This window comes from Typopeltis vanoorti, chromosome 4 (genome assembly GCF_054136105.1).
Source record: "Typopeltis vanoorti isolate ZY-2024b chromosome 4, IOZ_Tvanoo_1.0, whole genome shotgun sequence".
NCBI lineage: Eukaryota > Metazoa > Arthropoda > Arachnida > Uropygi > Thelyphonidae > Typopeltis > Typopeltis vanoorti.
Window position 1 is genome coordinate 15,751,020 of NC_143552.1, and position 25,022 is coordinate 15,776,041.

Genomic DNA, 25,022 nt, shown 5'->3' on the forward strand with positions numbered 1-25,022 from the left:
GGACATCACCTGATTATATGAAGTCCTTGTTAGTTTTGTTAGGGAAGATACGTGAACAGTTGAAAAGTTATATATTGGAATAGCCTCAGCAAAATTGATAAGTATCATCAGCGTAAGAAGCAAAGTGGGCTAGCAGAAGAATAGCAAACACCATGTTTGCATAACTGGTTTTTTAAGACTAAGATGATAAAAACAGATGAGGTCATTCTAAATAATTATAAAATCACGTTTTAAGATACTAAGTTGGACATTGTTGGACACTTTAACGATAGGTAGAAAATAAATTCCAGACATAGAATTATTTTGGGAAAATTTGAAAAAAAGGATAAAGCAAAATAAAGGAATATAAAGGAAAATAGTAAGCACCTGCTAGATTTTGTGCTCAGGATACAGGCTGGTCATTATCATTACTAACACCATTTACATGGGATAGAAGACGTACATAAAGTTTCATCGATTAAATTATTGTTGAGACTGATTTCTTAAAATTGGCCCAACATAAGGTGTATGAGATTTGAAAGAGTAAGTGATCACCACCTAGTGTTGAGTAGGAGAAAAAAATAATTCATCTTAATATTTAAGGGTGGAATGTTAAGCTGTATAACTGAGAGGAGGCCTCCACATCGCCTTTAAAGGAATGCGAAGAACCGACCAGGGCTTCTGACCTAATGTCCAGTCCTCACCTTCTCGCAGTGTACCCTGTTGGGTATCTACCTGGATACTGAACAAACGAGGATGGGCTGGCAATTTGGGATTTAGCCGACCAAATTGTAATTCTTATTGGTTTAAACCAAATTATAAAATGATGGTACAACATGACAAAATTTCATGCCCGGTTAAACAAGGCCCCCCCCCCATTGTTTTCACCAGGGAACCAGGGTGAACAGTGAAAAGTCAGCTATTGGAACAAATCTGAAAAAACACCCCACCTTAACATCACCAGAGTTAAAGATCGGTACTATCAACATAAGAAGCCTGAATGGCAAAGAAATGGAGCTAGCTGAGGAATTAGATAAGTACCAGATCGACATAATAGGGGTGACTGAAACCAAAAACACAAAAACTGGTGAGATCTTTCTGAGCAATAAATACAAAATGTTATATTCAGGCAATGACAATCAAGGAAAAGGAGTAGCCATTGTATTCAACACTAAATACAAGGCTAATCTTCTTGAATGGTAGGCAGTCTCAAATAGAGTGATGTGGACAAATATCAGAATGGGGAACTGGACAATGAGACTTATTTGTGCCTATGGTCCCACAGAATGTTCTATTAAGGTAGAAATGGAGGAATTTTTTAATGCTTTAGAGAAAGCATCTGACACAATGAAAAAGGAAAAGTTGGTCCTTGTTGGGGTTCTAAATAGCAGAGTAGGAAATGATTGTCAGGCATACAAAAATATATTGGGAAAATTTGGAGAAAAGAGCAAAGCTAATAATAATGGCAAATATTTGTTGGATTTCTGCTCAGGACATGGACTGGTTATTACTAACACTATGTTCCATCATAAAAATGTGCACAAATTCACATAGAGAGAAGAGGCAAGAAATAAGAAAAGTCTCATTGACTATATTATTATGCAGGACACCAGAGTGTACTGAGGATTTGAAATTGAAAGTGATCACTATTTAGTCTTGAGGAGGATAAAATTGAATTTTATATCGAAAAGAATAACATGTAAGAAAGTTTTAAAGCGAATAAAAGTTGAGCAGATCTCAGATGTGAACTGTAGACTAAAATACACAAAGAATATTGAAGAAAAAATGAAAGAATTTGAAAACAAGAACCAAACCTTGGAGATTCAGTGGCAAACTTTGAAGAAAACCCTGATTGATTCAGCCAGAGAAGCATGTGGTGAGGTTGTCTGCAAGGATAGAAAAATCAGAACTCCATGGTGGACACAGGAAGTTAAAGAGGCAGCGAAGGAAAAGAAGAAAGCATATCAAAAGTTCCTGGCAAATAAGTCAGCTTGTGCTCTTAGAGAATACAGAGACAAATGTAAGAAAGCTAAACACTGTAAAACTAGCTAAACAAATGTCATGGATAGACTGGTAAGAACATAGAAAATAAATATCAAGAAGGTGGCAAAATATTTTGGAGGTTATTGAAGAAGCTTAGAAATGGAAGAAAGAGTACCATAAAAGGAGTTAGAGATGATATAGGTGACATGAAAATGGGGAAAAAAGATATCCTTGAAGTATGGAGTAATTACTTCGAGAAATTGCTAAATGAAACAAGCACAGTGGTAAAAAACACTCAACAGACACACAGTCAGGAATACATATCCATACTTATTATTTGACACCTCCAGGGAGTCCAAAGACTCATGAAGTAGAAAAAGCCATCAAAGGCTTAAAATGTGAAAAGGCAGCAGGAGTAGATGATATTCGACCAGAAATGCTGAAGTATGGTGGTATAAAAGTCTTGCAGTGTCTGCACTGCATAGTTCAGAAGGCCTGGACAGAGGGACGAATTCCCGATGATTGGAGTAGAGCTCTCATAGTACCCATATATAAAATGGGAAAGAAAACTGAATGTGAGAATTACAGAGGTATTTCCTTACTGAGTGTTTCCTGGTAAGATATATGCAAGTATACTTGAGAAACGGTTGAGAAGAATTGTAGAAGAAAAGCTTGGTGAAGAACAAGCTGGATTCCGGCCAAATAGAGGCTGTCAGGATCAGATCTTCACTGTACGATAAATAGTGGAGAATTGTTAGATACTAAATGAAGAAATCTTGGAAAGAAATCATTCATTTGGAATCTAACATATAAAACTTGCTGACAAAGAGAAATACCTGCACATCAGCTGTAATTAAAAGTGAAACTTCTTCACTTTATGTAAAATTTGTATTCTTTATTTCAAGTGCCTTATATTTAAGCTGATGTGATTATATAAAGATTTCATTTTTAAGTATGTCTAAAAAGAGAGATAATGTGATTTAAATTTAAGCCTCATGTGTAAAATTTGTTGTGAGTCATCTAAAATGTTGCTAAGTAATAATTCCTGGAAGGCATAAAGCTACACGTGTACATCGTAACGCTAGCGGCTATAGCTTACTTGGAAAATTATGTTGCCACGTATTCTGTGAATCCAAGTATAACAGCGTTGTAAAAGTGAAGGATGAACCCAAAGGGGTGAAAAGATAAGGGCCGTGTGCAAAAAAGGAGACTGAGAAAAGAGGGCGCTCTATAGAAGAATATAAGGGGTTGAGCCCGTATCCGAAGACTCTCTCTGGTCATAACGTTTTCCTGTTTTGGTGGTTCGGAAGTTAGCGGGCAGTTTCGCATAATTGGGGGGGGTGAAGTCTGTGATAAGATGTCGGACTGCGAGCATTCTTAAAATGAAGTAGGATTCTATGCAAAGCTGAAGGTAAAAATTCCAGTCCTAGCAGAATCAAGCCGTCACTGAAAAGTCCCATTGAGTTGTTCCTATGTGGGCGTATGGACTGCCAATAGATGAGAAGTATCCAGACATACATGTGGTGCAGAACGATGCAGAAAAAGCTCAGTAAGGTGCAATTACTCTAATTTTGTGAGAAAGTTCATTAGAAGAGAGAAGATTGTTTACAAATGTGAAATTAAGAACTGTATTCTAAAGAACTCTGTGGGCAGTCTCTATTTAGAAAGTTAACCTCCTTTCAGAGTAAGAAGAATTGTTCGGAAGAGATCGTTTGTAATTTTGTATGTGATAGGATTAACTTGATGCGATAAGAATGGTAGAATTTAGTATCTCAGTAACGTTAGAATGTTTGTTAGTTTTCTCTTGCGAGTAATACTACTGAAAGGTATTTAGCTTAACTTCATATCATTTGCTATCTATCCCAATATGTAGTTACTGTGTTATAAGATTTAATTAATTTAGAAAGTGTTAACCTCTTAATTCGAGTTTTATTTAGTATTGAGCATAATTGAGTGTATGAATTTTGTATTGTGTTTTAGATATTCCAATAAACATGTCATATTTACCTGAACCTGAGTCATGCCTGATATGATTCCAACTTACCACTTATAAAAATAGAACCTATATTGGCAGGAAGGATTTAGAGAGTGAATATAAATATAGATTTTGGTCACGACTGCAATAATCTGAATCTATACAGTAGTTTAAATAAGATATTGTGTAAGAAAGCTAAGAATCTAGTATTGTCTCCCTGAGTAAGGATCTTTTCTACTATAGGATACTGGCTGGTGCAGCAAAATATAAATTTGCCAGTATCCAAAGAGGAAACAATCCTAGATATAAGATTAAAGTAAAAGAAGAAAGAATAAATAATGAAAGGTAAATATATAACAATAGAGCAGCTGGTAGGATTTTGATTGTTTAAGGTTTTAGGTAAGAAAGGATAGATATAAGTAAACAACTAATTAAGCATAAATCATGTATAAAACAACATTTTAACAAAATCATGGGAATATAACAAAGACCACTATTTGAGTTTTGTAGATCTGGAAAAGACATATGATGAGGTGCCAAGAGAGAAGCTATTCAATACGCTACAGTTATATGGTGCCAATTTAGCATTATATCAAGCAATACCTAGTCTTTATTTGAGTTGTAAGTCAGCAATTAGGATTGAAGTACAGGAAGGTGGTTTAGTGTTAAATCTGGTGTGAGACAAGAATGTACATTATCCCCTCTGTTATTCATTATCTATGTGGATCACATTATGAAGGAAAGTGGTATTAAACATGATATCAAAATTGGAGATGGTAATGTCATCTCTTTGCTTTATGCAGACAATGTTATACTTCTAAATAAATCCACTACGAGTCTGCAAGATTCCTTGACTAAATTGAATAACTGTTGTAATAGATATGGTATGAAGTCAGCAATAAAAAGACAAAGACAATGAAAATGGGCAGAATCATTGAAAATGTCAACTGCATTGTGAACGGTGAACCTGTGGAACAAGTAAAACATTTCACCTACTTAGGCACGATTTTTAGTGAAGATGGTAAACTAAATATGGAAATAGACAACAGAATCAATAAAGCTGGTATAGTAGGAAGTCAATTGAATAAATTCATATGGAATAAGAGAGAAATTAGCCAGAACACTAAATTAGCTGTATATCTGAGAGCTGGGTCAGAAGTAAAACACTTCTAACCCAGTAAAAGTAAAAGTATTAAAAAAAAATTGTTTGCTAATTGAAATTAACAGGCTAAAAACCCTATTATATTAACCTACCCATACTGGCCACTGAATTACAAACTTTTTTTTAATACTGTGTTGGACCTCCTTCACCCTGATGTGGCAAAAAGTTTTGCAGTGGTTGCACTACATAATTCAGAGGATCTGGTCAGAAGATCAAATTCCAGATGATTGGAGTAGAGTTCTCATAGTTCCCATCCATAAGAAATGCAATAAAGCTGAATGTGGGAATTGAGGACTACTAAGTGTCCCGGGTAAGATTTATGCAAGCATACTTGAAAAGAGGTAAAAATTGTGGAAGAAAAACTTGTAGAAGAACAAGCTGGGTTCAGGCCAAATAAAAGTTGTCAAGATCAGATTTTTCACTTTAATACAGATAGTTGAGAAATCGTGCGAATATGACAAGGAATATGAAAAGATTTGTAGATCTGGAAAAGGTATATGACAAGAGTACCTAGAGAGAAGCTATTCTATTCAATTCATTGTACTGTATAATGTTCCATTTATCCCATTCATGTGGGTTAAATGGAACATTATACAGTACAATGCAATACATAGTTTATATTTAAGTTGTCAGTCAGCAGTTAAAATTGAAGGAAATACAGGAAGATGGTTTGATGTAAAATCAGATGTAACACAAGCATACACATTTATCTCCACTCTTACTCATCATCTATATGGATTAAATTATGAAAAAAAAAAAGTGGCATTAAAGCAGTTAGTGGAATTGGAGATATCAAACTTGGCTCTTTATTTTATGCAGACAATGTTGCACTCCTAAACACATCCAGTACAAATCTCCAGAATTCTCTAACTAAATTGGATAACAGCTGTAACAAATTTGGCATGAAAATTAGCAATAAAAAGACCAAAATTATCAAAATAATAATGCAAATACTATTACTAATAATAATAGCAAATACCTGTTGGATTTCTGCTCAGGACATGGACTTAAATCAGTCTACTATCAGTGGTTTACAAAGTGTTTGCAAAAGTTTTAGCTCATAAGCTTTGTACGACTCTAGACCTAGCACAACCAAAAGAACAGGCAGGCTTTTGAAGTGGCTTTAGTGCAATGGACTATACTCAAGTGGTTATTACTAACACAATGTTTCAACATGACATAAAAATGTGCACAAATTCACATAGATGGGTATGAAAGCATATCCCCTAGGTGGCAGATGGGGGAAACCTTGACTACCACCTGTTGGACATCAGGGCAGCTCTGAATATATATAATTAAGAGCCGTGGACCAGTGGTTTTGGGACTGGCGATCCCATGTGAAAATATTGCCATTCACCAACCCGCACTGCACCAGCGTGATGAATCTATGGTCTAACCTTTCAAGATGAATCAAACAGAAATAAATTGATAAAATAGCCCTCATTCCCCAGAGGCCAGATTGTTACTACCTATGGCAGCAGGCAGTTAAACATGAAGGTAGAGGATGCTAAGAATCCCTGGATAACCAGATCATGCTACCATTGGAAACTAGACCTTGGAACTTTAAACTATAGGACTCTGAGCAATGAAGCACGGCTAACTTAAGAGCTAAAGCAACTAAAATGGGACATTCTCGGACTGTGTGAAGTTAAACATAATGGTGAAGAAATTTTTCAATTAAGAAATTGAGACATACTATATTATAGAAGCCAAGATAAGGAAAGAATCATGTATTCATGATCACCAAAAAAAAAAATCGAAGAACAGCATAATAGAATTTGACAGTATATCTGATCAAATAGCAAGTGTTGTTGTTCAGATCTCAAAAAGATACACTCTTAAGATCATCCAAGTCTATGCACAAATAATAAGTCATACTGACGAAGAAATTGTAGCCTTCTATCATGATGTATCCTAACTCTACAATAAAAGAAAACATCATTTCAGAATTATAATGAGAGAATTGAATGCTAGAATTGATATACAACAGATGAAAACTCAATGGGAAATTTTGGATATGGCATGAGAAACGATAGAGGAACAAGGTTAATAGAATTTGCAGAAAAAGAAAACCTGTACATCATGAATTCCTTTTTCAATAAAAAAAAAAAAAAAACACGTAGGAACTGGACATGGAAAAGTCCAATTGGAAAAACTAGTGAAATTGACTTTATCCTCAGCAATAAGAAAAACATCTTTCAAGACTGCTCTGTTATAAACACCTTCAACATTGGAAGTGATCATCGTAATGGTACACAGTAAAATCCAAATAAACTGCCAAAAAGAAAGAAGAAAGATGTTTTGAAGATCAAAGCAAAACATTGATGTACACAAACTCAACATTAAAAAAAAGATATATTCCAATATGAACTAAACAATAGATTTAAAAATCTTATTATAGATGACAATGCTGCTGATCCATCAGAAAGTAATGACATTATTACCCAAAACCTTTTACAATGCTCACTTGAAATAGCTGGTACCACAGAACAGAAACAAGCCAAAATATCTGAAGAAATGAAACAATCAAATAATCTACAGAATAAAATTGAATTGTGCAAAACGATCAGAAAACGTATCACAGAAGAAACAAGAAAATTCAATTGTTAATTCATACAACAAACAATTGAAAACAATCATAGTCTCAGAAAAAACCAAGCAGCAATATATAGATAGTTGCAGTCAAACTACAAGATGGGACTGTAACCAGAGATAAAGATGAATTAAATGAAGAAGACAACTACGAAACAACTGAAGTACCACAGATTCTACCAGAAGTTATATGGAGCATCCAAAGCTTGCAAAATGGGAATGCTGCAGGTGAGGATGGAGTTATAGTTGAACTTCTAAAAACAGGTTGAGAAATAATGTACAAACTCTTATCAAAACTATTTACTTTATGCCTCAAGAAAAATGATGTACCAAGAACATGAAAGAAGGCTACGCTAATTCTGATACATAAAAAAAAAACGTGAGGTAGAAGACGATGAACTACCAACCTATCAGTCTACTATCAGTGGTTTACAAAGTGTTTACAAAAGTCTTAGCTCATAGGCTTTGTATGACTCTAGACCTAGCACAACCAAAAGAACAGGCACGCTTTCGAAGTGGCTTTAGTGCAATGGACCATACTCAAGTAGATTATTGAACGATGTAATGAATATTAGTGACCATTATGTCTTGGTTTTATTGGTTATGAGAAAGCGCCTTTGATTCGCTAAAAACTTGTGCAATACTTAAAGCATTACCAACAAGTGGAAGAGCAATAAGTCAGAATCATCAAATCAGCATAAACCAATGACACAGCAGCAATTAATTTCAATAGAAACATCTGTAGTGGAAATACAGAGAAGTATAAAACAGGGTGACACAATCTCTCCAAAATTATTCACAGCATGCCTAGAAGAAATGTTCAAACTTCTGGATTTGGAAGGGAAAGGTCTGAAAATAAATGAAAGATATTTAAGCCATTTACGCTTTGCAGATGATATAGTTATCTTTACTTCAACTGCGCATGAATTACAGACTCGTATCCATGAACTCCAAATTGCTAGCAAAACAGCTGGCCTAAAGAAAATTCGAGTTATGTTCAATAGCTATGTTCAACCAGAAATAATAAAAATCAATAATGAGGAAATTAAACAAGCAGACCATTATCTATGCTTAGGACAACAGATATCAATGGAACAAAATATCATGGACGAAATTAAAAGACGCACGATACTTGGGTGGAAAGCATTTGGAAAATTACATTCAGTAATCAGAAGCCAACTACCATTATGCCTGAAGAGAAAAGTTTTTAACCAATGTATTCTTTTTCCTATATTGACATAGGCTGCGAAACATGGACACTAAATGCAAAGAAAATTCAGAAATTAAGAACAACACAATTTAGTATGGAAAGAAGTATGCTTGGTATCACAAGACTGGATCACAAAAGGAATATGTGGATAAACCAAACCAAACCAAAGTCTGACATCATAGGAAAAGTGAGACATCTGAAGTGGCATTGAGCTGGGCATATTGCTCGAAGACAAGATCAACGATGGACAAAAGAAATACTGGATTGTATTTCATAAGAGGAAAAAAACCCACGATGCCGCCCTAAATCACAGTGGATTGATGATATCATCGGAGTTGCAGGAGTGACATGGAAATGGAGAGCCATGGATGGACAGTTTTGGAGTAATCTTCGAAAGGCCTTCATCTAGCAGTAGATCAACAATGGCTGATAATTATGATAACTTGAAGTAGAAAAAAGCCATCAAAAGCCTGAAATGTGGAAAGGCAGCTGGAATAGATGATATTTGATCAGAAATGCTCAAGTATGGAGGTATAAAAGTCTTACAGTGGCTGCACTAGTTCAGAAGGAACAAATTCCAGATGATTGGAGTAGAGCTCTCATAGTACCATATATAAAAAGGGAAATAAAACTGAATGTCAGAATTACAGAGGTATTTCCCTACTGAGTGTTCCTGGTATGCAAGTATACTTGAGAAATGGTTGAGAAGGGTCAAACCAAATTAAAGATCTGTATTTAAATTGTGTAGATCTGGAAAAGGCATATGACAAGGTGCCAAGAGAAAAGTTATTCAAAAAGCTACAGTTGTATGATGTCAATGTAGCATTATATCAAGCAATACTTAGTCTTTATTTGAGTTGTATGTCAGCAGTTAGAATTGAAGGAAGTACAGGAAGATGGTTTAATGTTAAATCTGTTGTCCTACAAGGATGTACATTATCCCCTCTGTTATTCATTATCTATATGGATCACATTTTGAAGGAAAGTAGTATTAAACCTGATATCAAAATTGGAGATGTTAATCTCAGCTCTTTACTTTATGCAGATGATGTTATACTTCTAAATAAATCTGATACAAGTCTGCATGATTCTCTGACTAAATTGAATAACTGTTGTAACAGATTTGGTATAAAGGCCAGTAATAACAAGACAAAGAAGATGAAAATAGGCAGAAGCATTAAAAATATCAACTGCATTGTGGTTGGAGGACAAATATAAAACAGGTAAAACATTTCAGCTACTTAGGCATGATTTTTAGTGAAGATGGTAAATTAAATATGGAAATAGACAACACAATCAACAAGGCTGGTATGGTGGGAAGTCAACTGAATAAATTTATATGGAATAAGAGAGAAATTAGTCAAAACACTAAATTAGCTGTATACAAGACAATGTTCAAACCAATTTTAACTTATGCATCTGAGAGCTGGGTTAGAAATAAAACACTTGACCAAAGACTAGAGACCACAGATATGAGAGTCCTGAGAAAAATTATGGCATGTACAGATGGCATCAATAGCAATATTATATTAAAAACGAGGATATTAGGAATGAACTTCACATTGTTAGCATCCAGGAATGTGTTAGCAGTGCTAATCTCAGGTGGTATGGTCACTTAAACAGAATGGGAGAGGAAAGATTAGCAAAACAAGTGTTCTCTGCCAGGTTGGCAGGAAAAAGACTCACATGAAGACCAACATGCAGGTGGAATGATACAGTAAAAAGTGCCTTAGAAGACAGAAATATAAGATCCGATAATGTTGGAATCTTGACAGGTAACAGATTGACTTGGAGGAAAATTGTAGATAGGAAGTTAGTAATGATGTAAGTTTTTCATGTAATGTAGTGCTATCATATCCTATACATCCTTTGAAAGTACGTCAGGAATTTGATAATGAACTATCAAAATCGGCAGGAATGTACAAAACCTGAGTTGTATTCAGAATGGAAAGAATATAATCATAATCAGCTAATGCATTTTATTCCCTTATAGGGAGTAGGCAAAGCATTTTAACTCTATCTGGCTTTTTGGAAATAGAGTGGGCAGTTCAATCTCCACCAACAGCCAATCAGAGATAGCTGTACCATGACTGTCAGTAATTATTGGCAGCAACCGATAAAGAGATGGGCAAACAAGTGCTGTCATCTCTTGGTACCAAACCCTAACAGGATGTGTTACTGTCTGAAATAATGTGGATTCTATGGTCAATCTTGAGTTTGCAAGACAAAAAAAAATCAGAGTTTCCAGGAGAAAAAAAACTGTTTGCCTGTCCCAGAGTTCAACTAACTTGGGAACTGTCCAAAAAAAGGCTTAGGAAAAGTTCCTCCAGTCGACAACCAGACTTGAACTTGAGTCTATCTTCAGGTGGCTTAGTGCAGAGGATGCCTGCACCACTTCCACTAAGCTACACAGGCCCAGGAAAACCTATAGAACAAATAAAATAGTTAATCTATTTAGGCACAGTTTTTAGGGAGGATGACAAATTAAATTTTGAAATAGTCAACAGAATAAGCAAAGATTGTATGGTTGGGTTTCAGTGGAATACATTTATGTGGAATAAGAGAGAAATTAGCCAACACACTAAACTTATAATATAGAAGATGGCCTTCAAATTTAAATTATGGATCTGAGAGTTGGTTTAGAAATAAAACACTTGATCAGAGATTAGAAACCACAGATATGAGAGTTTGAGAAAGATTAGGGGAGTGCAGTAGCATCAGTGGCAGAATCATATTAAAAATTAATACAGTAGGATGGAACTTCATATTGTTTGCATTCAAGAATGTATGAGAAAAGCTAATCTGAGGTTGTATGATCACTTAAACTGAATGGAAGAGAAAAGATTAGCAAAACAGGTGTTTCGTGCCAAGATAGTAAAAAGACTCAGAGGAACATCAAAGTCAAACTCTCTGCCTACCGTTGGTGCAGAACGAGGTGTATCATGACTCGTCAGACCACATGACTTTTCTGGTCTTCCAGTGTCCAATCACGGTGTTCCTGACGCCAGTATAGACAAACACTCTAGTTCTTGGCAGAAACCAATGATTTCCATATAGGCATGTGACTGCCAATACCAATCCTCTTCAATTTCCTGCGCATAGTGATATGGTCAGTTCTGTTTTTCTGTACAAATTATGATGATGATCTCATTCCTGACAGACTGTTTTAGGGCCACAGTTACACCTCTTACACAAATAACTTGGATTATTATTCCACTGATTAAACACCTGCGATATCTCATGGTTTTGAGAAACCAATCAGCTCTGTTATTTTCAAAATCATAGCTCCAGCCAAACAGGTACCCACAATCTAACTCTGAAAGATCCTTTGTTTTCCCATTGTGATCAACACTATTAATGATTACTGAACAGCAACATTCTTAAGTTGTTGCCTAGAATACGTGTTACATTATTATTATTATTATTATTATTACCACGGGCTACTCCAGGAGTCCTTAGACTCATCGAGGGAGGCCCTAAACATCATGTTCACACAGCTGTTCAGCATTCTCACAGTATCTATCATACCTTGCCTTGAACTCGCTCACTCTCATAGCACCCACAACAGACTCTGGCAGCTTATTCCACTCATTTACCACTCTAAAAGTAAAGAACCCAGCTCTAACACCCCTGCTAATCACGCTCTTGCCCAGCTTCCATGGGTGTCCCCTAGTTCTCCCACCACCAGTCCTGATCTCAAAAATATCATCTGAATTAATCCTATAGAATCCTTTTAGCAATTTGAATGTCTCAATCATATCTCCCCTTTTTCGCCTATCAACTAGTTTCTGCAACCCACAAATCTTCAACCTGTTCTCATATGGTGCATTCCATAGACCTGCTATCATCTTAGTTACTCCCCTCTGGATCCTTTCAACCTCCTCCCCATCAAGAAGGAACCGAGGTGACCAAATCTGGGCACAGTAGTCGAGATGAGGTCTTATCAGGGCTCGGTACAGAGGTACAATAACTTGTTTTTCTCTGCTCGTCAAGGTATTTTTCAACAACCAAGTGAGTAAATCGTGAGAAAAGTTATTTTGCATGGGAAAGTTATTTTGCATATACACTGCTAAGTGATGTTTACTTTCATGTGCATAAAGGTTTCTAATTCAGTGGCCGTGTTCTACCAGATACACTGCTTGGAAAGAAGTCAGTGGATACCTCCCATGAGCAAGGTGCACCATGCCATGTAATGGATCACATGTTTGTAGCCAGTATAAATTGGGATGTTATGATGCTCCCAAGCCATTGCAGCTGTGTCCAGGTGAAATAACTGCAAGAATGGAACTGACAGTTTGAAAGAGGCATTTTGATAGAATGCCATGTTGCATACCTATCTGAAAAATTGCTGACAAATTGGGCCATCTCAAATTGACAATCAGTGATACCATACTGAGATGAAATTGCAGTGGACAACCCACGACTCTCACTAAATTTGACCATACTGCTATGAAGGATAATATGTAAAAACCACCATTTGTTGGCTGACATGTTGAATGCGGAATTTTGGGCATCGACTAAAACATGAATTTGCAGAAATTCATTCAGAACCAAGGCTCACAACATGAGTTTCCATGGTAAGATTGCAATATGCAAGTCTCACATTACTGCAACCACATTCAGAGTCATCTTCCATGATACAAAGAGCATGTATAATAGGACGTGGAAGCTTAGAGAGCTGTGTTTATAAAGCAACGAATCATGTTACATCCTCTACCAAGCAGATGGATGGATGTGGTTCTGGTTGATGTCTAGTGAACATGTCTTACCAAAGTGTGTAACCCTCAACTATGAAATTTGGAAGTGACGGTATATTGATATGGTCCTGTTTTTCCTAGTTTGGCCTCGGACCTCTGTTTGTTTTGTGGTGCCATGAATATTGAACTCCGAGAGGTATCTGAACAATCTGTACGATGCAGTGCTTCCTAGGTGGCATTTCTGTGGAAATGACCACTGTCTCTTTCAGCAAGAAATACACCTTGTTATAAGGCTGCTGTTGTAATTGCATTGTTTGTGGGAATGAATGTCATCACACTTGACTGGTTTCCACAGAGTGCTGATATCGACCCTATTGAATATCTGTGAGATGAACTGGAGCATCGGGTTGAGGTCAAGGGACATCTGCCCCGTAACAGTCCAGGAGCTCATTACATGCCTACACAAAGAATGGTCCAGAATTCCCATTGATCACTATTGGTGCTTTTGGAAAGTATGCTTTGTAGGATTGCTTCAGTTATTAAAGCGCAGTCCTACATCTTATTAAGGTGATGCTATGACAGTTTGTTCCTCACCCTTGACTTCTTTTCAAGTAGTGTATATGGGATTCCATGTATTCACAACACTAGTACTACTTCATTCAATTGTTAATAGTGTAAATAATAGACTTACAATCTTGTCAGACAGTTAGAAAAATTATCCATTTCTTCATAGGCTCATCCTTACTTTCAAAAGTACTTATACACTTTGATATCTTGTCTTTTTACTTTTGTGCCACTAAAAGAAGGAAAAGTTTTGCATCCATCATCTGTACTTGTTGAAATGGTTTGGAAGCTTAGAATGAGGTTTGGTCAGACTACACATGGAATGATAATTATTATTCGTGACACCTCCAAGGAGTCCGAAGACTCATCGCGGGAGGACACCTATTGTACAACTCTCTGTCTCCACCTCTACCACCAATCATCAACATCAGCACCATCTACTGGCCACTACCACCACCACCACAGCTAGTATTTTTTTTGTCTGTAAATTGCGTGTGTTCTAAAGGGCTGATTTGTCTGTATGCGGGATGAAAAACCCGAGTTTCCGGGAGAAAAAACCTTGCTACCTCTGTATGAGATCGGCTAACTCACCAAGTCTAGTGACTCCATGTAGTAATGGAGGTAGTAATGTTGATGTTAATGATTGCCCACTTTGCTAAGATATATCAACGAGGTGTATGTAACATGGTGTGCAGTGCTACTGCTACATTGGATGAAAAGTTGGAAGTTCATGAAAATGAGGTTGAGGAGCTCTTGCATAACCTGGATAAGACTTTGTCAAATAGGGACAGATGGAATGTTCAGCTGAATTGGCTAGGCCTTTTACATGTTTGTATAACTTGAGTCTCAGCTCAGGAATGATACCACAGGAATGGAAGGAATGTATGATAGTTCCATTGTACAAGGGTGGGGCAAAAACTGATGTGTCTAACTACTGACCTAGCAGTATCTCTGGTGTGGTAGTGAAGATTTTTGAGAAGTTGGTAAGAACTTGCATACAGAAATGGGTAGACAAACAAGCTATACTCTGCAAGGAGCAGCATGGATTTACTACAGGAAGGTCATCATGTTTTAGTAATTTTTTTTTTTTTTTTGAGTGTTATGGCCGAGTTGGATAAAGGGAATGAATACACTATTCCCTTTATGTTGGTTTTTTCTAAGGCATTTGATGGCATACCACATGAAAGGCTGTTGCATAAACTGGAGAATATGGGATTGGAATATAAACTCTTGGCTTGGAACAGGGGATGGTTGATAGACAGATATCAAAAAAGTGGTATACAGTGGGTGTGAATCTACTAGATTTAAGGTATCAGTGGTGTACCTATGGGTTCAGTCCTTGGGCCATTATTGTTCCATTGGAACATTAATGACATCAGGCAGGGTCTAACATCAGATGTGCAATTGTTTGCCAATGATGCAAAAATAGGCAGGGCAATTGGGGTGCTACTGATATTCAGCACTTACAAAATGATTTGAATAGGCTGGAAATTTGGGCAAATGAAAATGGCTGTCAGTTTAATTTTAGCAAGTGTAAAGTTATGCACTTTGGCTTGATGAGATTTTTAGTCGCATATTATATTAGTGGAGTTATTATGCTGCAAGAAACTGAGGCGGTAATGGATCTTGGCATATTGGTGGATAGGAATTTGAAGTTCAGATATCACATGTATTAGCAAAAGTTGCAAATACAAATCAGAGGATAATGAAGATTTATTTTCTTGATCCTGATAATTAGTAGTAATATTTTTGGTTTATCGATCAAGTGTTGATCAATTTTATTAACTTAACCAACTAGTTTTGCCAAACTTTAACTGTTGGCATCTTCAGGACACTTACGTATAGGCTGAAACAATCTCACAATTATGTGTAACTATAAAACTGACAAGAATAACTGTAAAAACCTGACTAGAATAATTACAAATAAAATAGTATCGAACGTGCGTGAAACACGTATCGTGTGTACAAGATTAGCTAGCTTAGATTAGATTGGCTATGTCAAAAACAACAGACAGGACATTTCTGGCCTATCGTCTCATTTCTTTGCAATTAATCATGTCATTGAGTGGGACAAAAGTTGTTCTCCTTACTTAGAGGAAGATTACCATTCCAGAATTTTCAAAGAAGCAGCCACAGTCGCCTGTTCTACCGTCAACCTTAACAGAAATCAAGGCCTAATACTCCCAGAAATATGGAAAATCCTAATCAAATTTTTAAAAACAAAAGAAATGAACTTTAATACAAACTACAGAAAGTTCCTTAGCAACAGCTAGCTAATCTTGTACACGCGATACGTGTTTCACACATGTTCGATACTATTTTATTTGTAATTATTCTAGTCAGTTTTTTACAGTTATTCTTGTCAGTTTTATAGTTACACATAATTGTGAGATTGTTTCAGCCTATATGTAAGTACTCTGAAGATGCCAACAGTTAAAGTTTGGCGAAACTAGTTGGTTAAGTTAATAAAATTGATCAACACTTGATCTATAAACCAAATATTATTACTAAATCAGAGGATAATTGCGATGTTGAAGCAAACCTTGACATCTAAGGATAATGAAGTCATTTTACCTCTTTATATGGCTCTGATAAGATCACGCCTGGATTATTGTGCACAGATTTGGTCTTCCAGATTCCAAGGGGATAAAGAAGCGGTGGAAAAGGTGGGGAGAGAACACATGGGGGCATCCATGGAAGTTAAGTTTGTTCACAGTCAAGAAAGGGATAAGAGCTAGGTTTATCTCTCTCTCACAGAGCAGTGAGTGAGTGGAATAATTTAGCTTTAGAGGTAGTGAGCGCATCTAGTGTGAATGAATTTAAGGGAAGGTATTACAGCTGGTTTGGGTGATTTATAGCTTCCTCGATGAGTTCTTGACTTCCTGGAGGTCTCAGATGATGATGATAATAATAAGCCACACGACAGCACACACCCAACCTATATGGGCACTCAATACCACTGAATATGAAGTCTATACTTTAATGGTCGATCAGACAAAGCTCACTTATAACTTAATCTGTATTTAAATGACTGCATGAATTTAAATTGCTACTCTATTCTATGCCTATAAGGCTATTTTTCTGCTGGCACAGATGATTATAGTCAACATTTTAGCCATGAGATGATTGAAAATTTTGCTGAATAATCTATCAGTTGAATTATTAGTACTTACAATAGCTATAATTACAAACCTAACACAGTTTCATATTTTTGAATGATATAACATTGTAAGGACATTCTTTACCATTGCAGGTTTTGGACTGGGTGGAGCTATTGGTCTGTTTTCAGCAAGTGTGGATCCTAATCTCTCTGCTCTGAGACCAGAACAACAGCAGCAGCAGACTGTAAGAGAGGTCCTGAGAGAAATGAAAACTAGGACTTTGTCTCATGCTAAAAACTTTGCACTCATAGGGGCTGTGTTTGCTGCTACTGAATGTGTAATTGAAAGTGTATGTCAGCATTTGTGCATTGTCGTTTTTATGCTTTGCTTGCAGTTTGCCATATTTAAAGATTTAACTTAATATGTTTTGTAAATGTTTGAGCTAAGTTTTTGTCACATATCAAAGATAAACATTTAATTCATTATACAGTGTGCACACACACACACATGCATGCGTGCTTTGTTGACAAAAGTATTTGGACACCTGGTTGTGGTCCAAAAAATGTGTTTTAATTGCATTTCTAGTACCGAGTGAGATGAGACCAAGTGAGGCCTGAATGATAGGGCATGGTTTCAATTAATTTCTGATATATCTCAATTAAATGATATTTCAAATAACCTGAAAGGGAATATTCAGTTGTTTCCGGATGATGCAAAATTAGGTGGAGTAATAGTTAATCAAGGCGATGTGGAGAGCTTACAGGATAATTTAAATAGGCTGTCAGTATGGGCAAAAGATAATGTGTGTGTCATGTGGAGAAATGTAAAGTTATGTATTTTGGGAAAAATAGTTACAAGCTGTGTATCACATTAATGGCACTGTACTCCAGGAAATAGATGAAGCTAGAGATTTAGGGTGGTGGTAGACAGAGGATTAAAGTTTAGAGGACATATTGCTAAGATAGCATATAAGATTACTTGGAAATAGAACACATTAACAAGTAGAAATAAGGAAGTTGTTATTCCTCTTTATAAGGCCTTGATACACCCACATCTAGTCTGGTCTCCTGGATTTCTTGGGGCGAAGAAGCTGTGCTGAGGATTCAGAGACGAGTGATCAAAATGTTGAGTGGCCTGTGGAATGTTCCCTCTGAGGATAGATTGAAGGTGTGTGGATTGCAGAAGTTGGTTGATAGGAGAAAAAAGAGGGGATACGATAGAAACATTTAAGTTGCTTAAAGGGTTTTATAGGATTGATGCAAGGGAAAATGTTTCAGCACTTGGCTGGAGGGGCCAGAATAAGAGATCATCCCTGGAAATTGAATAAAAGTGTGGTGTGAGTGCTTTGTCTGTTAAGTGGTTCAAGGAGAGGTATGATATATTGTGTGGATAGATTCAGTCTCCCACGATGAGTCTTTGGACCCCATGGAGGTTCCCGTATTATTATTATATCCAGCATCTTCAGAGCACAAGAACAATTTGTCACAGTACACAAAACAACAATTTGGTATAATAGTGGGACTAGTTTAAAAAAAAAGTGTAACAGACATCACAAGGAATTAAGTCCTAATTTGGTGCCATCTATGTTGAAAAAAGAGAAAAGACAAGTATTAATTAGATATTAAAATGACTGTCTCCCATATTTTTGGTAAATTTATGCAGCCATAATTGTTGAGGTTTGGAGTATGTTTTAAAGCTGCTGTTGATTCCAAAAACAAACTCTCTGATTTATAATGACTTCTGTGTATCATTTTTGTTTTCTTCCATTTGATTCTGTGTGAAGGAGTATTCAAGACATAGCCTGCTAGACCCGACTTGCCATAACAACAGTGCCAGATGTATTTTTTTATGTTCACCAAGGTGAATGTCAACAGTTCTTCCTGTCTGTGCTTAGTAAGCCAGATCACAAGAACCAGGGCACTTCATCAACTCCTGGATGTGATAAAGAAGACAGTTTGTTCTTAGGTGGATGGATGAGAGTTTCCAATTTGACATATGGTTTAAATATGGTGCATAGCCGATATTTATCTTTATTTATCTATATGAACATATTGGATGGTAACAGTTTTGCTGTAGTCTTGTGTGATAGGCAATGGAGGAGATATGGAGAAATTTTTTTATCACATCCAGGAGTTTACGAAGTGACCTGGCTTACTATGGACAAACCACACTGGTTAAATTTACCAAATATCTGGGAGACAGTCATTTTATGATCTAATTAATACTTGTCTTCTCTTTTTTTTTCCAACATAAATGGTCCAAATTATGACTTTAGTTCCTTGTGTTGTCCATTATAATTTTTTTTTTAAACTAATCCCACTGTTATACCAAATTATTGTTGTTTTGTGTGCTGTGACAAACTGTTCTTGTGCTCTGAAGATGCTGGATATTATACTAGCAAAATATCAGCTAATAAGTTTTCATAGTTAATAAATATTAATATTATATAATATTGTATAAATATTAATTATTTTATTATCGTTCTGTGTTGTAATTGATACCATGAAAAATAAACTAACATGTATTGCCAACACATAAGCCTTTCCACTCATTTTATTTTTTACATGGTACTTGAAACCATGCTTTAGCAACCAAACATCGAACTTTTTCAAGCCTCCAATAAGCATGACATGACTGTTTTCTCACACCAGGCAGGGAAATTCATCTCCCACACTTGTATCATGAATGGGCTATGGATTTATTTATTTTTATCAATTTTATATTTTTTTTGTATTTTTAAAATTTATTTTGTACCTGGTCCTGTGCTCTAGACCAAACATGGAGTCTAACTCTTTCAAGCCACTTTGAGCTTCCAGTGAGCATAAGTGTTCTCCCACTGGGCAATGAAATTCATCTCTCATCTAAAGACAATCTCAAATATCAATTCCGTGATGGGATTTGAACCTGCAGCCTGTAGAGAGCAGATATGCTAACTGCTTGGCCAACCAAACTGGTAAGAAGGTACTGTGATACTTTATATGATACATTATAGGAGGTAACATAGTTTTGTGAAGGGTAGGGTAGGTCTTACTGCAGGAATTATTTTACTTTTTATAATAAAATGTTGTATAGAAACAGAAATATACTGATCCTGTACCTCTCCTATTTCATCTTTGTTACTGAAGTGTGCCTGCGTGCACACATTTAATACCAGTGTATTTATTTATTCATGTGGCATTTCCTCACTTTTCTCCTCCGTTCCTATTGGGGCGAGTTGAGCCCCCCTCATGGGGGTTAAGTATTTATGTCTGTAGATTCGTGTGTGTTCACAGGGTTGGTTTGCCTGTTCTGGGGGACGAAAAACCCGAGTTTCTGGGTGAAAAAACTCCCTATCTCTGTATGAGACCGGCTAACTTTATCTGGTTTCAAAAGAAACCAGACAAAGGTCCCTCACGTCAAGGACGGGAATCAAACCCAGGTCTTTCCAACCAAAGGGCTTCATCTATACCAACTGAGCTATGGAGGCTCAACAACCTTAAAAAAAAATACCAGTATATCAATCCCTGAAGATGCCGATTTAATGTTGGCAAAATATACGAAGAAATAATTAAATATTTTAATTTTTGTTGTCTATGTTGTTAATTTCCTTAAACAGTATGATGCTGGAGAATCAGTGTATAAGCCTAAACACTAGGAGCATCAGTGAATAAATTCAAGGAGAGGCATGATAGGTGTTGTGTTAACAATAATTACAGTGGGTCTTCAATGTCTTTGACTCCATGGAGGTGACATATAATAATATGATCTGCTCTTTCTCAAATTTACCTTGCTTCACTTCTTCCTGGCAAAATTTCCTTCCTGGCTTTTCTGGCTTCTCACTGACCTCTTTAATTTTTTTTTTATCGCTGAATCTTCACAGACCAAGCTGGAAGGGGGAAGCTGAACTGTTTATTCAGTTTATCCTGTCTTGTCAAGTGTCATTTCCATCCATGACCTTGACTGTTATGGATCTCTACCTGAGATCTAAAATGTGCAATAAAAAGATAAGATGCTTGAGGCTCTAATCTCTTTCATCTTAGAGTTAGGATACTATGTCTGTAAATGCATGCATTCATGGGGCCAGTTTTGCCTGTTTTGAGGGACGAAAAACCTAAGTTTCCAGGAGCAAAAACCCTCCACCTCTGTAGGACTAACTGATTCACCATTTAATTGAAAATACCTAATAAAGGTTATTCTTTTCATAGATAGGTCTTTCCAACGAAAGGGCTCATCTATAACAACTGAGCTATGAAGGCTCACTATTGGCTATCAGTAATTATCTAACACAGAAGTATAACATCATCTGCATAAAGTAAAGAGTAAAGATTAACATCTCCAATTTTGATATCAGGTTTAATACCACTTTCCTTCATAATGTGATCCATATAGATAATAAATAACAGAGATAATGAGGGATAATGATGTACATCATTGTCTGACACCAGATTTAACATAAAACTATCTTCATGTACTTCAATTCTAACTGCTGACTTACAACTCAAATAAAGACTAAGTATTACTTGATATAATGCTCCAATGACACCATACAACTGTACCGTTTTGAATAACTTTTCTCTTGGCACCTTAACATATTCCTTTTCCAGATCTACAAAACTTAAATACAGATCTTTGTTATATTTCCATGATTTTTCAACTATTTGTTGTCAAGTGAAAATCTGAGCCTGATAGCCTCTATTTGGTCTGAATACAGCTGGTTCTTCACCAGGCTTCCCTTCCACAGCCCTTCTCAACTGTTTCTCAAGTATACTTGCATAAATCTTACCAGGAACACTCAGTATGGAAATACCTCTGTAATTCTCACGTTCAGTTTTATTTCCCTTTTTATATATGGGTACTTTGAGAGCTCTACTCCAATCATCTGGAATTCGTCCTTCTGAACTATGCAGTGCAGCCACTGTAAGACTTTTATACCTCCATACTTCAGCATTTCTTGTCGAATATCATAAACTCCTGCTGCCTTTCCACATTTCAGGCTTTGATGGCTTTTTCTACTTCAAGTATGGATATGTATTCCTCATTACATGCTTGTTGAGTGTTTTTTACTACAGTGCTGTCACTGATTTTTTGAAGTAATTACTCCATACATCAAGCATATTTTCTTCACCAGTTTTCATATCACCTTTATCATTTCTAATTCCTTTTAAAGCATTCTTTCCTCAATTTCAGAGCTTTTTCAACAACCTTCAGAATATCTTGCCACATTCTTGATATTTATTTTCTATGTTCTTACCAGCCTTTCCATGACATTTGTTTAGCTAGTTTTACACAGTGTTTAGCTTTCTTACATTTGTCTCTGTATTCTCTAAGAGTACAAGCTGACTTATTTGCCAGGAACATTTGATATGCTTTCTTCTTTTCCTTCACTGCCTTTTTAACTTCCTGTGTCCACCATGGATTTCTGATTTTGCTATCCTTGCAGACAACCTCACCACATGCCTCTCTGACTGAATCAATCAATGTTTTCTTGAGAGCTTGCCACTGAATCTCCAAGGTTTGATTCCTGTTCTCAAACTCTTTCATTTTTCTTGAATAATGTTTGTATATTTCAGTCTACAGTTCACATCTGAGAGCTGCTCAACTTTTATTCGCTTTAAAACTTTCTTACATATTCTTCTTTTCAATATGAAATTCAATTTTATTCTGCTCAAGACTAAATGGTGATCACTTCCAATTTCAAATCCTCTGTAGAGGATTTGAAATTTTAGTGTAGGATTCACATTATATGAATCCTACACTAAAATTTCAGGTTGGTCAAGTGGTAAGTATATCTGCTCCTTCATCCAACAGACTGCAGGTTGAAATCCCATTGTGGCCATGGATGTTTGTGATTGTCTCTAGTTGGGAGATGAATTTCATCATCCAGTGTCAGACCATACTTCTCTTGTTTTTGAAGGCCTTAAGTTGCTTGAGAAAGGTTTCCATGTCTGATCTCTAGAGTAGGATTCCAGATTATGTACAAAAATAAATAAAAATATAAAATATATAGAGTTAATAAAAATTGAAAAAAAAAAAAGCACGTTTAGTTTTTTCTATTTTGATATCATGATACCCAATGTACTACAGAAATTTTGTGAGTGGTATCCCCCCCCCCCACAAATCCTGCTCTGGAGACCAAACATGGAATGTTTTAGGCTTCAGTAAATAGAATGGTGGTCTGTATGACCATACCACTCATTGGGATTCATCTAGCACCTAAAGATAATATTTGCAAACATCTGCAATGAGATTCGAACCTACAAGCCTGTTGGTTGGAGAATGGAAGCATTATCTATTTGGTCAACCACACCATCAGTATTCTCTATTACATTCAGTTTAGATGATAGACATGGTTTGATTATGATCATTGTTTTGTAAACAAGCATTTTATGAGTTAGGTGAAGTGTTATTTATATTGCCTACATAATGCAATTGGAAGAATGCCAGTATATTGCATTCTTGATTGGAAAAGGCCTAAGTTTGATTCTTGTTCTTGTCATCACAAGAGGAATCTTTATATGGACTTTTCATTTGAAGGTGAGTTAGCCGATCTCATATGGAGGTAGCAGGGTTTCCCCCCCCCTCCTGGAAACTCAAGTCTTTCATCCTGCATACAGCAAATTGGCCTTCAGAACACATGCAATTTAAAGACAAAAAATGCTGTTGTGGTGGTGGTGATGGGCAGTTGATGATAGTTGTGTGTAGTAGAATTAAGTAGTAGGGGAGATGGTTAGATGTGTGTAGCAGAGTGGAGTAGAGTGCCCTCCTGCAATGAGTCTTTGGAGGTGCCACGTAATAATAATATTTTTTTTTTTTTTTTTTTTTTTTTTTTTTTTTTTTTTTTTTTACAGCATAGGGCAAAGAATGACTGGAAAAATGGAACACTTGCCGGAGCAGTTACTGGTGGTCTCATAGGACTCAGAGGTAACAACATTTAATACATAAAATACGATATCATGCTTTGTTTGTTTAATGCACTTTTCAGACCATTTAGAATTATAGTACAGTAAAATGATATAGTATCTAGCCACTTGTAAGCAACTTAGTATTCCATTTGTACTCCAGACTAATTGTGAGTATGCTACCATTGTCTGATACCTTGTAATACTTTATTCCAATAAGTAAATACTATAGTATTTACTTATTGGAATATGTCCAAGAAACTGTTGACAAAGTGTTTCTGGGTATTTGAGAAATAATTATTACCCTATATGTCGGCATATAAGATGACTCTCAAATACCACAGAAAACCCCTCTAAATCATGGGTCGTCCTATACGGCGAGTATAAAAGGGAAGCTTAATTTCTTGGATGAACATTTAAGTAGTTTATTCATTATATCGCCTGGTCGCATGCTCCACACACGTTATTTATCCATAATTTCACACCATTTTCGTCCATCCATCCTTTTTTGTGAAAATGTACAAAAACACCTGAAGGAAATTTTATCTTAGGTTTAGTTTTACGTTTGAAGATGATCATTGGTTTTAACTTGGTTCCATCAGTCAAACATGACAACACAACTGTAAACTTTGTTTTTTCATGACCTGTACTTCGAACTAGCACACTCTTACTACCTTTAGACTCCACTATTTCTAATATTTGACAATAGAAATTTATGTCCTTGTCTCAACTGAATAATAAATTTATGTAAACTGGTAAGTTTATGGTTAAGATCTGCTGGTAGTTTTTGAGCAATTTTCGTTTTTGTCATATTCAATCTTTTCGGAATCAACCGGATTCAATCTTTTCCATTTTAGTGCATATGCTCTAATCATATTTCT

The 25,022-nt window shown here is 36.1% G+C and overlaps 1 protein-coding gene across 1 annotated transcript in view; it reads left to right on the forward strand.

Annotated features, from left to right (window-relative positions):
* The window catches only part of LOC150107126 (mitochondrial import inner membrane translocase subunit Tim22), a 45,145-nt gene that overhangs the window by 8,162 nt on the left and 11,961 nt on the right, over positions 1-25,022 (forward strand). The window contains exons 2-3 of the mRNA XM_090391015.1: positions 17,416-17,612; positions 24,091-24,163. Of these exons, the coding sequence (XP_090247141.1) occupies positions 17,416-17,612; positions 24,091-24,163 (270 nt within the window). The remainder of the gene's footprint in view (positions 1-17,415; positions 17,613-24,090; positions 24,164-25,022) is intronic.